At 61.7% G+C, this 16,508-nt stretch overlaps 1 protein-coding gene across 15 annotated transcripts in view; it reads right to left on the bottom strand.

Annotated features, from left to right (window-relative positions):
* Positions 1-16,508, bottom strand: part of CAMK2B (calcium/calmodulin dependent protein kinase II beta) — a 92,517-nt gene that overhangs the window by 9,279 nt on the left and 66,730 nt on the right. For 5 of the 15 annotated variants that reach the window (XM_019958933.2, XM_019958938.2, XM_019958941.2 and 2 more), the window contains 11 exons: positions 13,395-13,497; positions 13,220-13,303; positions 12,433-12,527; positions 12,147-12,269; positions 11,582-11,665; positions 10,753-10,795; positions 9,759-9,833; positions 4,740-4,777; positions 4,512-4,583; positions 2,985-3,029; positions 1,310-1,358 (listed from right to left, as the gene is read on the bottom strand). In XM_019958933.2, the coding sequence (XP_019814492.1) occupies positions 1,310-1,358; positions 2,985-3,029; positions 4,512-4,583; positions 4,740-4,777; positions 9,759-9,833; positions 10,753-10,795; positions 11,582-11,665; positions 12,147-12,269; positions 12,433-12,527; positions 13,220-13,303; positions 13,395-13,497 (811 nt within the window). Of the gene's footprint in view, positions 1-1,309; positions 1,359-2,984; positions 3,030-4,511; positions 4,584-4,739; positions 4,781-9,758; positions 9,834-10,752; positions 10,796-11,581; positions 11,666-12,146; positions 12,270-12,432; positions 12,528-13,219; positions 13,304-13,394; positions 13,498-16,508 lie in introns of all 15 variants that reach the window. The other 10 variants (XM_019958934.2, XM_019958939.2, XM_019958943.2 and 7 more) reach the window with 5 other exon arrangements.

Genomic DNA, 16,508 nt, shown 5'->3' with positions numbered 1-16,508 from the left:
CGAGACGTGAACACAGGCAGGTGAGCACACGCAGGAGAGACAAGGGGGTGCAGGAGGATGAGAGGAGGCTAAGCTGGAGAATCACATGGTGGGGTCCAGGGCTCCTGGGGTACCGTCACCCCCGTGTGCCCGGGCTGTGAGATCACAGCAGGTGTGTGAGGAAGACACAGGACCACCCGCAGGGCTGGACCTGGGGCCGGAGGGTTGTGTACAGTGCCTGCCAGGACCAGCAGAGGGCAGGCCTGAGCCCACTGGGGCTTCTCTGCATGTGATGGATTGCCTAGCTGAGGCTGAGACTCCCCTGGCCCCTGCCCCGTGAGGCCCCTCAGGCATCTGCTGATCATCTCCCAGCCAGACAAGGGGTTGGCATGAGGCTGGCTGGCTGGCCCTCTCCCCTGGGCTCCTTCAGTCTTGGGCCGTCTCAGGCCCCCGCCCGGTTGGGGCGAGGGCAGACGTGCGAGGACAGGGCCTGGGGGAGATCTGTGTGACCTCCAAGCTCCATGCCAACAGCTCAGGGCCCGCAGTCTGGGGAAACTACACGAATGTCCACTCGCTCTACATCCAGAGGCCAAAACCTTGTGCTCGCTCACTTCCGCTCTAGGGCAGTGGGGGATACTCAGGACAGGGTCATTGCATCTCCCAAACTGGCAGAGTGGCCACAGCCGGCCCAGCGCTCATCTACGTAGAGTGTGGCTGAGAGGCGGGCTCCCCAGGCAGGGGCCAGTCACCTGGCCTAGGTAGAGTGCAGACCAGATCCCCTCCCTGGGGCAGCTGAGAAAGCTGAGGGTGGAAGAGGGGCGCCAGGGTGAGCACACACCACCGGTACCCTGGGGCATTGGTGGGGCTCAGACAGAGCCTCAGCCAGCTTGGCCTGGGATCCCTGAGTGGGGAACGGGGTGCCTGTCTCTGCAACCTGCCCCCCAACAATGAGCGCAGGAAATGCCCCTTGCTGCCCACCCACGTATCAACTGCCAGCTGGGTAGGCACAGGTTTAAGGACCTTTGAGAGAAGAAACAGCAAATTCAACCATGGAAACTGGGTGCACAGCCCCTGGAGCAACTTGGGAGCCCATGCAGAGAACCATCCCATCCAGGGCAGTAGCTTCCACGCTGGTCAGGGTGCCCAGGTCCGCCAGGCTCTGCTTGGATGCTCTGCCCGAGACTGCCCAGTGCCAGTCTGTATCCAGCCTCAGATGGGGCTATGGGCCTGAGCAAGTCAGCCCCTCATCACAGGACGTGGCCTTTGCTGTCCCTGCTCCCCACCTGCGAGTGGCCTGCCCACCAGCCCCACAGGCGGGGAGGTTGGATACCTTTTGTGTCTTCATCCTCTATGGTGGTGTGGGTGCTGTCAGATGACTCCTGGGGAGACACGGGGAGGCAGCGGGTCAGGACATGGCCTCTGCCCCCACGGGGCCCAGGCCCCAACCCCAAAAACCCACAGGCGGCAATGGAGCTTCACGCCATACCCAAGGGTCACCCATTTCTAGGCTGGGCCACCCACATCCCCAACAGCTGAGGACCCCAATTTCTCCTTCTGCCAATGAGATACACCCAGCGGAAAGATTAGCATGCTCAGAAGACATTCTTTAACAAGATAAAAACTGTTTTTTTTTTTTTGAAATTCCAAGACGCCTGGGGAAGCAGGAAAGCATCCACAGCCTTCCCACTTTGGCAGACAGGGTGGAAGCTGCCAGTAGGTCCTCGGGAAACTTGACCCGGCCCGGTCAGAGTGCGGCAGCACCATACCTCCTCCCCAGGCCTGGGCCATCCAGCCAGGCCTGGCTTTACCTCTCAGGTGGCCTGAAGGGCAGAAGGTAGCCCCAGCACCTCCTCCCTCACCCCTGGCTTGCTGCCCTCGAGATAGAAAACCAGATGCCCTCCACCTGTGACCGAGTTCCCAGAGAGCTTGCTTGCTTCTCAGAAGGAACATCTTAACAGGGTTCCCAAGGAACCTGCCCCCGCCGCAACCCCCTTACTAGACACTGCTCTGGGCTCTGGGCCAAAAATGGGGCATCTACAGGTTGTAAGATCAGGGCCCTCATCACAGAATGTTGTCTCAAGGCCCCGTGCAGGGAAAGCAGGGCCCTCACCCCAGACACCGGGTCCCAGGAACACCTATCCCTGGCCTCAGTCACAGTGGACGCCCAGGCTCTTCCTAGCACCTCGAGGCTGGGTCAGCCCAGACGCAGTGGCCCACAGCACCCCTGTCCTGGTCTGTGGCCGGGATGTGTGGGGACCCTTTGAGGATCTCAGGCCCAGGTGGGAGTCTGGGTAGGGGTAAGGTATTAAGGTCCTAGAAATGCAGCTGGGCTGCCCACCCAGCGCTCCCACCACCCCAGAAAGCCAGCCCCTTCCCTGGCCGCAGGGTGAAAATGCTGATGGGATGGGAGCTGATGCCAGAGCAGAGGAAGAGCAAGGGAGGGGTCAGCTCAGCAGGAAGCACTGGGCACGGTGGGCAGAGGTGAGCAATGCGTGAGGGCAGGAGGGTCTGTGCTGCCCCTCTCCTCCTGGCCCCATACTTGGGGGCACGCAGGGCAGCCCCCATTGGCCCTTCTCCCCTGGAACACCCAGCCCTTGGCCACATGCCGCGAAGGACACCTGGGCTCTTTCTGGCACCCTGAGCCTCTGAAGTGGGCCCTGCCTTCGGCTGCTCCTGACCAGGCTGGGCCTGGCCACCCCCAGGCTGGCAGGATGGAGAGGATCTGAGAAGCGGAACCTGCTCAGGATGGGAGGAAGCCCAGGCTCCCGTGTCTGCCAGGGACTTGGTACAACTGTGCCTCCAAGGACGGCACCTGGGGCTTTTCCCCAAAGGAGCAGCCCGTGGACTTGGGGGTTCTGTCCTGCCTCGAGGGGGGCAGGTCACAGTACACCTGTCTCAGCACAAATGCTTCCCCAGGGTCAACATCCCAGACCTTCCCCAGGGCCAGGGGTCTGCCTCCCGGCTGAGCAGACGCCCCCGAGAGGGTGGTGAGGAACGCGCAGTACCTTGATCCCGTCCACTGGGTTATGAATGACGGTGGTTTGAGGCTCCTACAGAAGAAGGAAGCACAGAGGAAGGAAAGAGTGCAGTGAGAAGAAGAGGAGAGCAGAGGCCCCTGGGCAGGAGCCTGGGAGAGGAGAGAAGAGGGTGGCAGCAGAGCAGGATGGAGGCAGATGGCCAGCAGGGAGCGGAACAGCTGGAGAGGGACCTGGGGCGATGCGAATGGGACGAGCAGACCAGCCCAGGGCCTCGAGGGCACCAGTGGCCAGAGGCCAATAGAGAGAGTGGGCTGAGGGCAAGGGTGAGAAGCTGCACGCTGGGGTCCCTGCCTCAGGCGCTCTGCCCTCTCCCCTTGCTGCCGGACCTCCTGCCCGCCACGGGCAGGGCACAGGTTTGAAGATGTCATGGAGTGGGGGTGGCACATGGGATGGACGGGTCCGAGACGGGGCTGGCTGCAAGGCCGGCGTGCGGGACCCTTCCCTCCTGGGCCAAGGCCACCCCCCACACCTGCGCTCGCAGTGGATGCCCATTTGGCAAATCTAGCCTCCCCACGGGTAGTCCAGGGCTCGCTCCCAGAAGCAGGGCCTGAGGCCCGTGGGGACACCAAGTGTACTTTCTGCAAACTCGGGACCTGTGGACCAGCAAACCGCAACCTCTTGGGATTGCCTGCTCTACACGAGACACCATAGACACACAGCAGCCTGGGCAGGAGGGCCGTGCTACTGGCCACAGCCCTGCACCACCGGCTCCATCCCCTGGACAGGACCCTCCAGATGAAGGCTGGAGCTGGTGGGTCCCAGTGAGCTGGTGGGTCCCAGTGATTTCATGTCTACACACCCCTCCCCATCAGGGGAACCCCGGAACCCTCCAGGCAGCCACAGGCCAGCACAGCCATAGAAGTGTGTCTCCCTGTACCCACCGTGGCCCTGTAGGACACGGACTCTGATGGGGAACACCATGGCTGCCACTGCCCTAGACCCGACAGCCACTGCTAGGCTGTCACCAGGGAAAGCCAAGGGGTCTCTGTCTCCCTCCAGATCTCTGGGAGGGCTCTGAAGCTAAAGCCAGGCTCATCCATTCTCCCTAGGGAGAAACCAAAACCCGCCCCTCCCAGACAATGCACCCCTGCAGCACCCAGGAGAGGGGCTGGCAGTCTGTCACCACCCCCAGCCTGAACCACCCCCCTGCAGAGCCAGCCCCGCTGAGTTCCCGGCCAGCCTCCTGAGAGCAGAAGAACCGAGGTTGGTGCCTGGACCCTGGGTCTTAGTCTCACCAGACCCCTGATGGTTCCCACTGCTGACCATAAGTCAGCAGGGGCCTGTCCACTGCACCCGAAATGGGTTCCCTGGCACTGGGGTCTTCCCTCACCCCCACATCCTAGGGCAGAGGGGCTAGTAAGGCTAGGTGTTGTCTGTCAAGAGACAGGCTGGGAACCAGACCCTGGCTTTACCCCAGGCCTCCTGACAACGGCCACCACACAGCCGGGATACAGGAGAGGATGGCCAGGAAGTGGGGGCAGAGGGGTTCAGTACCAAGGCGGCTGGAGGAAGCGTCCCCTTGGGGCTGGTGGCAGCTGCACTGTTTTTGGTGCTATTCGTCTGGGGCTGCAGAGAGAGGAAGAGAGGCCATTAGGGAGAGAATGAGGGCTCATACCCCTTCCTCGAGTCGGGGGAGGCCCAGAGGAGCTTTGGGGACTGGGTCATGCTGCAGGCTGAGGTAGGGGACCAACCACTGCCCCCTGGGCCAAGCCAGAGCCTCACCTTAACTCCATCTGCTTTCTTGTTGAGTAAACTCTTGGCTGCTGCATTGGAGAAAACAGACATGGTGAGTGAGGGGCCTGGATCCCACTGCAGCCCACCCCCTTGGCATGAGGCAACCTTGGGTGCCTGCAAGGACCCCAAGATCGAGTGAGCGGGCCACCCCAGGTCCCAAGGCAGGGTGACTTCTGCCACCTGGGGCCCGCTGGGGACAGAGCAGGTCTATGTCTATTGCTGGGCAGGGCCACCCTGCGGGCGGCCTGGCAAGGGCTGCCTGAAGACCCTTGTCCCCAGGACAGGGGCTTCCCCCAGCCCTCCCCCATGACCTTGGAGGACAACAAGACTTCTCCTCCCACCTGAGACCACAGCTTCCAGGTGGGCAGCATGTGGGATCCCCCAAAAGGAGGGCAGGGCACTGCCCTTGCCCCAGATGAGAATACAGGACAGGGCAACAGGTTGGGGTGGTGGGCACCTCCCGGTGATTCTCCATGTTCTCAGGCAGGGATAAGTGGGCTCTAGCTGGCCATCCACATAAGGAGGGACTTGTCCCAAGCCCAGGTGCCTGCCTGCTCTCAGCCCCCCAGACCCCCTCCCTCGGCAGACAACACTCAGAGCTCTGCCCCCATGGCCAGGCCCCAGGCCATGCCTCTCGGTTCAGAGCACGCACACACGGGGCAGCCTCGCTCTCCCTCCTAGCCCCCCCGGCAGCCCCGGCTTTGGCCCACTTCTTGGCCTTGCTCTGGCGGCACTGACAGGGCCAACATGGGCCTCTGTGCCCATCCACCAAGGACCTTGAGCTCTGAGTCAGGCAACAAGAGGACATGCCTGGGGGAGGGTCCAAAAGGCCACCTGCACCCCAGGGTCCCACCACCTCTCAGATGCACGGCAGACAGCCCATCTCACCCCAACCTTCCACCCCACCGAAGAGGTCAGCATGGCCCACTCGGCGACTCTGCCTCTCTGTGCACCGGCTTGAGAGGTGTGACCTGCCACACCCCTACAGGCCCTCAGCCTCCAGCGCCTGTCCCCTCCACAGCAGTTAGTTTTAATTACAGAACTTAAAAAAAAAAAAGAAGAAGAAGAAGTCAGCTTACCTTATGGAAAAGGAAAGGTGAGGAGAGGAAGAGAGGGAATGAGGAAGGAAGGAAGAGAGAGAAAACAAGATTTGTGGAGGTTCAGGCAGGGAGCGCAAGTCTGCAGCCCGGGATTCAGCGGCTCCTGCCTCGCCCGCCCTGCCCACGCTCACGCCAAGCGGTGCCCCAGGACGGCCGGTGCAGGTTAGAGAAGCAGCCCAGGTCAGACGCCAGGGGCAGGGTCCCTTGCCCCGGAAAAAGGTGGCACAGCCCCCACGGCCGGCTCTGAAAGCTCTGGCTAACCAGCCCTGAAGTGGGGGCTGCCTGCTTAGAGGGACCAGGGAGCCCCAGCAGGTCTGTGGGGGGCACTTTGCTGCTGGGGACATCCTCGGAGACTACTGACTCTGGACGGCACATCAGAAAGACAGGCACTCAGACCCAGAGGGATGCAGCAGTTATCAAAATGGGCCCGCTCCCCACCAATAACATCTGCATCACATAGCCTGGGCCAGCCCCAGACCTCCTGGGTGGCCTCAGTTTAATTGTTCATTTGCTCTGAGGGATCCTGATGCTGTTTCAGTTTGAGAACCACTGATCAAGGTCCCCAGTAGGGTGGCCAGGCCAGTCCCCAGCTGCTGGGCCCCCTCCTGCTGATGACCTTTTCCTGTCTAGGTGGCCATCGCCGCCCTCTGGGCTTTGTATGGGGACACCAATGACTGTCCCCAGCCAGAGGGCCCTGTGGGGTCATCGGAGAACCGCTACACTGGGCGCAGCTTTAGTCCCCAGGCTTCCTCCCCAATAGTCCCCCAATACCCTTGATTTCCTCCTAGGATTCACAGGGCAAAGTTTAATGAAAAGCCGGACTCCTGGCCCCACCTCTTATCTGGCGGGCCTCACCCCATGAGAAGCACCACAGGATCCCAGGGAGTGAAGGGACCCCAGGCCTTTTCTTGTCCCCCAAGCCTGGCCGCTCTGCAGAGAGCGGCCGCTCTCTCGCTTGGTGAGGCTGGTCTCAGGACCACACCCTGATGCCAGGGCAGCCCTGCCCTGCAGACCTCTGGGGCCACGTCCCGCTTCCACTGAGGGGATGCTGGAAAACCTCCCCTGGTGGCAGCCACATCTGCCTCCCTGTAACTCAGCATGGAGGAATCGCCCAGCCCGTCAGATGTGGGAACTCCTGAGCCTCCAGGGCCAACAGCCTGACTCCTGAGCAGCAGGCCACCCCTGCTGACCTCACCTCTCTGCTCCCTTCCCCACCTCCAGTGCGCAGGGAGGGCACCACCGCTCCTGAAGTGGGAGTCATGCTGTGGTGACAGAGCCCAGGGACCCTGTCTGTGCTGGCCAACCAGCTGGCTGGACAGGTGTGGAGGAAAGTGGTGTCCACCCCAACTTGAAGGCACTTGTCGTGAGAGCTGAGCAGGTGAGCAAACTGACCCCCAGCCCCCAACTTAAGTTGGGCAGTCTGGGGAGAGTCACCTCCCAGTGCCACGCAGCAGTGATCAGCGGTGCTCCCAGCCAGCTCTTCAAAACCAGCGCAGGCCAGTGCCAGGCTGAGAAGTCCAGCCGGGGCCAGCTCAGGGCCCTGGTGGAGGTGGAGTCAGCTGTGCCTTGGGCTTCCCCTTGGGCAGGAAAGGGGGCCCATGGGTCAGAGCCTGGGTGGAGGCAGATGGAGACCCTGGGACAGCCCTGGGTCTTAGGAGGGTCCCCTTCAGTCCCTGATTCTGTCAGAACCCACATTCCAGACCATGCTATTTAAGACAGTACCAGTTCCGTTCCCTAAAAGCCATCCTTCTGGGGACACAGACCACACCACGGCCCAGGCTCTAGGAAGCCTGCAGCAGACACCTGTTCTTTGAACTGACTCCCACATGCTCCTCACTGGGAATCCCCAGACCTCAGTGTCTGGACACACAGCTGCCCCCATCCTGACCACAGCTCCTGTCTGCCACATTTCCTAGAAATTCACATCTCTGGCTGAGATTAACCAGGATCCCGTTGACTCCCATCTACACTAACGGTTGAAGGCATAGAGAGTTTCTTCGTGTCTTCTCAAGTCAAATTCATTACTATGCGGCAGGAACTGAGGTGAACCAACTAGGCACCCTCGACCCCCGGGGAGACAAGCAGAGCCCTCTGCCCTACCCCGCCCCGGGTCCTCAGGGCCACGCCGTCACTGAACCCCAGCAGTTTGGCTGAGTCTCCTCTCAGTGAAGGCCAAGTGGGACCAACCAGGATGCTTTGATGAACTGCAAGAGATCTATAGACACCCAGTCTTCTGCTGGCCGAGCGCTCTATGTCACCCCAGAGGCCATCATCCACAGAGAAGCAAGTCCCTGGGACTGAGCCCCCTCACCCGCCATGTCTGCTGGGTCCAGCACATTGGCTGAGGTGGGCTACCCTAGCGGGGGTGTGAGGGCTCAGCCCACAGGGCCCAGCCGTGACCTCATCCCCTAGCTCGTCACTCACGGACAGCCATGCTGGGCTCCGTCCACATGCATGGACTACCCCAGGACACTGCGGCCCTGGGCACCCAGGGCGGAGCCGCACATGCTCGCGGCCTCATGCACCGACGCCCCACATCCACTTGCAGGCAGCGGGCAGTGCAGGCGGGAGCCCCGGGCAGAGAGCGGCTCAGAGGCGCCTGCCTCGCTCACCGCCCTCGGTCTTCACCAGGAGCCCCTAGTCTCACCGTTCCCTACCCCTCTGCCCCTCCCTCCCCCCAGGCACTCCAGAAAGGCCCAGAAAATGAAGCTGACTCAGGATAGCCCCCAAAAGGCTGTCCTGCTGGACCTGTCCACTGGGCTCACAGCAGGAGCGTGGACCCTCCTACCCAGGATGATCCTGCCCTGAGCACCCCAGGAGGCAGCATTTGGGGTCCTCTGGATGGGCAGGCTGGCCTGCACATCCTGCAGGGTCAGAGGGAAAGAGCCAGGCCAGACACGTAGGGAAGAAAGGGCCTAGGCCTGGGAGCGGCTGGGCGTCTGCCCTGTCCCCACAGACACTTGAGGCAGCAGCAGGAAAAGAGGGCTTCTTCTAGCCACACAACCCCATCTGGGGAGCACCTGGCTGGCCCTCAGCTGCAGCTCCGCCCCCCTAAGCTCGTGCCACCCTCAGCTTGGGTTAGGGCCGTGGGCCCCCAGGAGGTCTTGGGGTCTAGCCTCATGGGGTCTAGCCTCATGGGGTCTGGCCAAGGTCACAGTCAGGTGACTCCCTGGGGGGTCTGCCCTTCACAGGCAGGGGCAGCAGATGGGCGGACTCTGCCTCTCCCCTCATGGGCTGGGGACGAAGTGAGGTGCCTCATAGAAGGAAACCAAGAGGAGGCCTTCAGTCATTCTCTGGGAGGCCGAGGGCCACGTCTTGGGGCTCACAGGGCAGACATACGTGTTTGAGACTAAGTATGGACCACTGGCCTCATACGGAGTATGAGTGACCAGGAGTACAGTGTATGTCCCTGAGGGCAGGTAGGGGCCAAGTCCGGGGTGGATGGGGTGGCGAGTGGGCTCTCGTAGGGCAGGGTCTCTGCCCATGCCCTTCTCCCCAGGGTTCCCATTTGGGATTCAAACCCCCTCAGCAGCAGCCCCAGAAAAGAGGTTTCCTGTCTTTCTAAATAGGCTCTTGATGGACAAGTGGGGAGTGAGCCTCAGAGAGCAAAGGGCTCGGACCAGAAGTGGAGTGGGGGTCTCCCGACCCCCAGACTCAGGAATCGGGACCGGGGAATTTAGTCAAATGCACGCAAGGTGACACAGCTCGGGGGTCACCTCGGTTGGCCCCTCCTATAACAGGCAAGGCTGCTGGGACATGGGTGCTGGGTCCCTGCCCAGGGTGGGGGCTCTGTGAGCGTGTCCACGGCGGGAGCAGGGGCTCCCGGGGCCTTTGGGGTGGCTCTCAAGGCCCTGCTGGCGGCTGCGTGCAGCGAGGGGAGCTGCATGCCGACAGGCGGGACGTCTACCTTGTTCCACCAGCCCCATGGTGGCGCCGGAGGCCGCGGTGGACATTGTGGCCGGAGCGGTGGTCTGTCTGCCCACTGTTAGCACCGGGTTAGAGACGAGGGGAGGGGCGGACACAGACGAGGGGTGGGCGAGGTGAGGGAAGAGAAGAGACAAAGGAAGCAGAAGAAGATTAGAGTCAAAGTTTAGGTGATGGATGGTTCCAGAACCCCTTTCACAGGAGCGTGAAAACAAGATGGAGACCGATTGACATTGGGAAAAGCATTTGCCTCCTTTCTCCTTGGAAAACCCCAGCGGGGTCTTCCGGGTGCCCGGCCGGGCGTGCGACAGGACACGTCCTATTAGTATTGGTGTGACAGCATGCCCCCCGGCCCGGCAGCACAGTATCACAGCAAGGTAACAGGATGGGGCGGTGCTGATGCAGACGGACAACGAGGACGACCACAGACGCTCCCGCGCCGGCATCGCGGGCGACAGACAAGCCACAGGAGAGCGAGGGCGCGGCAGCCCCGCCCGGGGGACGCTGTCCCCGCTAGGCCTGCCCTGTCCCGAGGCCTCAGGGCCGCCGATAGACCCTCCGAGCGGCCGCACGCCCCAAGCCCTGCCCACCCTTCGTGCCCAAGTGGGCGGCTGCCAACCAGCGTGTCCGGAGCCTCCCCTCGCCTCCCCTCTCCCAACACAGAACGGGTGCTCAGAGGATTCAGGACAACAACGAGGCCACAGAGTGCTGACCAACGCCTGGACAGACACACGGAACTGCGGCCCACCGGCAGGCAGCTCAGACACAGACCCAACACGCAGGGACGGGCCCTCATGGGGCCCGGCCAGAGCCCAGGCCTCCTCTGAGGCCCAAGGGTCTCAGAGGGAGGAAGGCCGGGCCGGGCCGGCAGCAGAGGACGGGACTGTGGGGGCGAAGACAGGGCAGGCGGCTGGTGGCGGGTCACTCCCCAGGCTTCCCGCCGCAGGCCTGCTGCTCCTGGAGATGGCTGTTCTCACCTGAGAAATTCCGTGTGGCCAGCATGGTGGTGAGGATCGCACCCTGGAGAGAGACATACGGCTGAGGCCAGGTGGAGACCCCCCACCCCAACCCCCAGACCTGGGGTCAAGGGCTCTTAGAGAGGCAAGAGTTCTACACGCCCACCAGCTGCACCCAGACAAGTCATCTCATGCAGAATTAACAGTGACCTGTCCTGGGCCCTAAACTATCCACCAAACCAAGCTTCTAAAGTGCTTCAAGACCCCTGGGGGCACTGAGGCTGGGGGTCTGCCTCTCCCCACAGCCCTTCCTCTCCCTGAGAGGTGCGTGCATAGCAGCCAGGGGCCTGGTCAGGCCTGAACACTCGCCCTCAGCACAGAGCAGCCTGTAGGCAGGACGGGCCTGGTGCCCAATGGCCTCCTTGCCCAGGGTCCCCTCCCTCCTGCCCCTCTGAGCAGCAGAGCTTGGCTGCTCTCCTGACCAGAAGTGCCCCGGGTCAGAAGCTTCTCAGCTCACTCCCACCCAGACAGCATGACCGGCCACAGGGCATGCCTCCCAGCCCCCTGCCACAAGGGAACCCTAGGAACACCTCGTGGGCAGCATGGGAGACTGAGGAGGGGCCAGCCGATATCTGGGCACCTTGGGTGTCATTGCCATGGAAGGGACCAAGTCTACCTGGCACACCTGGGATAACACCAACCAGCAGCCCGTCCTGGGTGGCTAGGACCCCTGCCAGGCCTGCTGGGACCCCTCTAGCGACCCCCAGTGCGGGGCCCTCGGCGCCTCCAGGTAGGTGAGCACGTGAGCATGGCAGGGCACCCTGGCCATACACTGGGGTCAGTGTCTCACCTTGAGCTTCCTCCGAGCGTTGAATTTTTTCAGGCACTCCACGGTCTCCTGCCTGTGCATCATGGAGGCCACAGTGGAGCGTTGCTGCGGGAGGGAACGAGGGAGGGCATTACTGCAAGGAGCCTTGGGGGCATCAGCTTTGTCCCCAAGGGGGGCTCAAAAGAGGGGAGGTCAGAGAGAGGCTCAGGGTAGCAGCACCTCTGGGGCTCTTGTGCCAAGAGCTACCAGCTACTCACATCAGCCGGAGGCCACCTGTCCCCACTGCCTGCCTAATCTCCTAGTCCGTCACCTCCTATGGCCGTCCACTCCACCTGTCCCCATCACCACCTGGCCCTCACCCTCCTTTGCCGCTTCATCCCCTCACACGCTAGATGGCGCCTCTTCTTCTCATGGAGCTCCTGTCCTCCCAGGGACTGAGGCCTTTAAGTCACCAGCACGTCCCAAGCCACATAGCATGTCCCGTGCTCCCATAGCCCTCAGGAGACCACAGGACCAACCCACTGGATTCGAGGAGAGGGCCCAAGGTTAACATGCTAGGGGGTGGTCCGGGGCTGGTGCAACTTACGCAGACCCATGGGTGCTTCAGTGCCTCATGTGCCGTGATGCGCTTGGCGGGGTTGATGGTCAACATCTGGTTAATGAGGTTTTTGGCTTCGGGAGTGACCGTGTCCCACTCAGGGGACGGGAACTAGAAAAGAAAACCAGGCACAGGGGAGCCTGAAGCCCCCTCCCCAGACAGGAGACAGAATTCTCCAAAGGGCCTCAACTGAAAACAGGGGTGTCACCCCACACCCTGCCTCTGCCAGCCTGCCTCCCCCAGATGGGGAGGGATGGGGGGTCCTGGCACTCACATCGTAGGCCCCGGCCTTGATCTGCTGGTACAGCTTGTGCTGGTCCTCGTCCCAGAAGGGTGGGTAGCCCACGAGCAGGATGTACAGGATCACCCCTGGGGAGAGCCAAGAGCCCGGGGCCTCATGCTGCTGCCCTCACTGCCCACGCCCAGCAGCCCAGCGGCCCTGCGGAGCCCACCAGCGCAGCCACACACCAGTCACATGCTGCTACGGGGTGTCTGGCGTGTGATCCCAGGATGCGAATCAGATGCCCAGCCCTGGTACTTAACAGCTACAGGACCCTCAGCTAGTTTCTCAGCATTGGCTAGGGTGGGGGTCACTGCCCAAAGTCAGCAAGTCCCATGAGGACACTGAGGTCCTCAAGCACCCCCTCCTCTCCATCCCCACAGCCAGCGTCAATCAGTGTCCCTCTTTGGAGACCCTCATGTTTGCAGAATGGCATAAACAGCTCCTCTGCCCCCCGACCCTACTTCACAGGGGAGGCCCCCTCCACTGCACTGACTACGGGGGAGACGCCCCTGGCAAGGAGGCAACCCTGCCAGGGTGGTCCACACAGCCCCCGCCCCTCCAGTATCCATCCCCCATCCAGGCACTTGCTGCCCCTTCTCCAGACTGCTCTGCCGAGCGCAGGGCAGGCAATAGGGTGGTGGGCTTCTCGGCAACAGCCAGGGTTGTGTTAGTAATTCTGGTCTGGGTGGGGAGGGTGCTCCCAGCTGGGGGCAGCCAGGTGTGGGTCTGGTGCAGTGCTTGTGGGTGCAGCCCATCTCGCCCAGCACACCAGCCTCACCGCATGCCCAGATGTCCACCGGCTTGCCGTACGCCTCCTTGCGCAGGACCTCTGGAGACAGGTAGCCCGGCGTGCCAGCGAACCCTAGCATGACGGGAAAGGGTGGTGTGAAGGACCACAGGGCGGCCAACACCCCCGCCCTGTTCCCTGGCCAGCCGGCCGGCCAGGTACTCACCAAACCACGCCTGCTGGTCCCCCTGCACCTCGATGGCCAGGCCGAAGTCCGCCAGCTTCACCGCAGCCCCTTTGCACTTGCTGGCCAGGAGCAGGTTCTCGGGCTGTGGGGAAGGTGAGCAGCCCGAGGGTGTGGGGTTTACACCCAGGGGTGTCACCAGAGAGAGGGGGACAGAATACCCCTTGGCAGACAGGGGTACACAGGCCCCCTGACCACATGGGTGTCCCCCCAGCATAGCTGACACCTTTGGCTTGAGCACACCCCAGAGCCTGCACCCCACAGTCTCTGTCCCCCACTCACCAGGGGCAGGGACGTAAGCCCTAAAGCTGAGGGAAGCTGGTTCTCAAAGTGCAAGCTTGTGAACTCGGGGTGCTGGGACCAAAACAGCACCCCTGGAGGCCCCAGCAGGCCGTGCAGGACCCAGACCCCTGCTGTAGGCGGGGTTCCCTCCGCCCACCAAGGCTGGCTGCACAGTGAGAGCGGCTGCTGGAAGGTTCAGGCACTTGCTGCAGGATGGAGACTCTCAAAGGGCAAGGAGAAACAACCAAGGGCCCCCGCGGCCTGAGCAGTGTAGGACATCCAAGTCCCACCAGCCCTGGGCTGGCTGCTCACAGGAGGGGAGGGTCCCGTGCCGACCTCCCAGCCTCGGGGAGCAGCGCCCTTGCTCATGCAGGAAGAAACGGTATTCATCCCTGTCCCACTGGGGTGCCAAGGAGGCTGCTGCCCGGTTACCAGGAACACTTGGCCCTGAAGGCCCGAGGAGTTCCCTGCACACTGCGTCCTGCATGCTAGGCTCCTTCATTCCAGCCTGTCCCACCGGCCTCGACACCTCCCAGAGGGCAGCACTCAGAGCTCAAAGCCGCTGGACTTCCTCATCCCTGGCTGCCCGGGGCTCTCCCGGCCCTGAGCCCCCTCACCAGGCCACCCTCCCGACAGGAAGGTCTGCTGACACCATGCTGCCCACCTTAGTGCCACCAAGAAAGACAAATGCCGCCAAATGAACTGAGTTAACCCTGCTTGGACACAGGGGTGTGAGGACAAATCGTGTGGCATAGATGAAGCATGCCAGCCCACGAGGCAGAAACCAGAGCTTCTCCAGGCCCCACACAGCTGGTGGTTGAGGCTCTGTCACTCCAGGTGACACGTGCTGGGGATACCGTCTGCCCAGCACGGCCGGGAGGCCCCTGAACACCTTGATTTTGCCAGTGTGAGTGGGGCAGGGGGACCCCTACCTCCCCACAAGCCCCACACCAAGAAGTCTGAAATACACAGAACATTGCAAATCAACTATACTTCAAATTTTAAAAAATTGTTTTTTTAAAAAAAGAAGTCTGAAATACTGCAGCTGGGGGCTTGACCCAGCTTCTACCAATCAGATTCCCCCAACCCCAAGGAAATAAACCAGCATTCTTTGGCTTCCCAGGTGGCGCTAGTGGTAAAGAACCCGCCTACCAGTGAAGGAGATATAAGAGACGTGGGTTCAATCCCTGGGTCGGGAAGATCCCCTGGAGGACAAAATGGCAACCCACTCCAGTATTCTTGCCTGCAGAATCCCATGGACAGGGGAGCCTGGTGGGCCACAGTCCACGGGGTCACACAGAGTTGGACACAACTGAAGTGACTTAGAATGCCTCTCTGGGAAGAAGGAGCTAAGGGAACCTGGTCCCTGGGAAGAGCTGGGTAACAAGGCTCCTCCCTGGGAGGAGAGGGAGGGGACCCAGCTGGGTTGCACAGGGATGTTCCCACCCCCGGGCTCCACCCTGGCTCCCTCATACGCACCAAGATGGCACTAAGCCCTTCTGCTCTCTCCACCCTCCACATCTTGGCTGAGAGGAAACCCCACCACAGTACTGCTTCTGGAGGTCTATCTCAGCCAAGATGACAGAGGCCTCTCTAGAGGAGGAGGGACAGCCTGCTCCCCCCGACACCTGGTGGGAGAGGAGACCAACTGGTCCTAACTCCTTTTTCTTTTTCTCAGCAAGGATTCTGTGTGCCCTGAGGCCACACCTGGGCTGGGGAGAGCACCCATCTGCACTTCGGAGCTTCGGGCTCCAGGTCTGTTATGCATCATGAGGTCCAGGATGAAGGAGGGATGCGTGTCCTCTTCCCTGCAGCCCCTCCTCCCAGAGACCCCTGAGTGAGGCCCATGCAGACAAGACACAGAGACAGATGGGCACCCACAGGACAGGCAGTCAAGTGGGGGGAGCCTGGGCAGACCCATGAGAGGACAGGGGACCACACACCACATGCAGCCTGGGAGCGAGGACACATGAGGGCACAGGGAGGGTCCCAGGCCTGTTCCTGGTGGGACATCCCCTCAAGACCAGCTCCACAGCATCAGCTCTCACACACACACACACACACACCTCTGGGTAGCCCTAGAAAGGTGACTCCATTCAGCCCTAGCACCCACGAGAAGGGTGGTCTCAAACACCACCAGCAGGGATGCAGGCCCAGGGGTCCCCCCACCCCCTGCAAAACCAACAAGAGAAGAAACTGACCCAAACTCAGACCTGGAGAAAGCTGAAGTCAAAGAAAGGAGGAGAGATTGAGAGGAGGAGGAAGGGGGAGGCGGAAGGGCAGGAAGGAGGAAGGGGGCGGGAGAAGGCTGCAGCTCCTCCTGAGGGCCCCTCCCACCACACAGAGGCCTGTGGGTGACAACCCTTGTTTTAAACGATTTGCACTTGGCCCAGAGCTGAGCCAAGGGCCACAGAGACGAGTAGAAAGGACTGGAAGTTTGAAGAGACCAAACTGGCCCCTCACCTCCTGCTCCCAAGGCATCAGCCCCACCTGCGGGTACATTCTCTGTGTCCCTCCTGCCAGGTCCGAATCTCAACTGGAGCCCAGAAAGCGAGACCCCGCGTGGACATGTGCCACTAGGCTGATTCTTGACAACTGTCCCCTCTCAGCCCTGAAGCCTAGAGGCATTGGGAGGGAGGTGTACAGACACATGCATGCACACACACACACACATGCACACACACACAGTCTCACACACATGCACAAATGCACATGCATATGTACACATGCTCACACATACACACATGTCCATGTGTGCGCACAGACCCACATTCTCACAAGCATGCACCTTCAAACACAAACACATGCACACAC

The sequence above is a fragment of the Bos indicus genome, chromosome 4 (genome assembly GCF_029378745.1).
Source record: "Bos indicus isolate NIAB-ARS_2022 breed Sahiwal x Tharparkar chromosome 4, NIAB-ARS_B.indTharparkar_mat_pri_1.0, whole genome shotgun sequence".
Taxonomy (NCBI): domain Eukaryota; kingdom Metazoa; phylum Chordata; class Mammalia; order Artiodactyla; family Bovidae; genus Bos; species Bos indicus.
The sequence above is the reverse complement of the archived record's forward strand: the minus strand, read 5'-3'. Positions and strand labels throughout refer to the sequence as shown.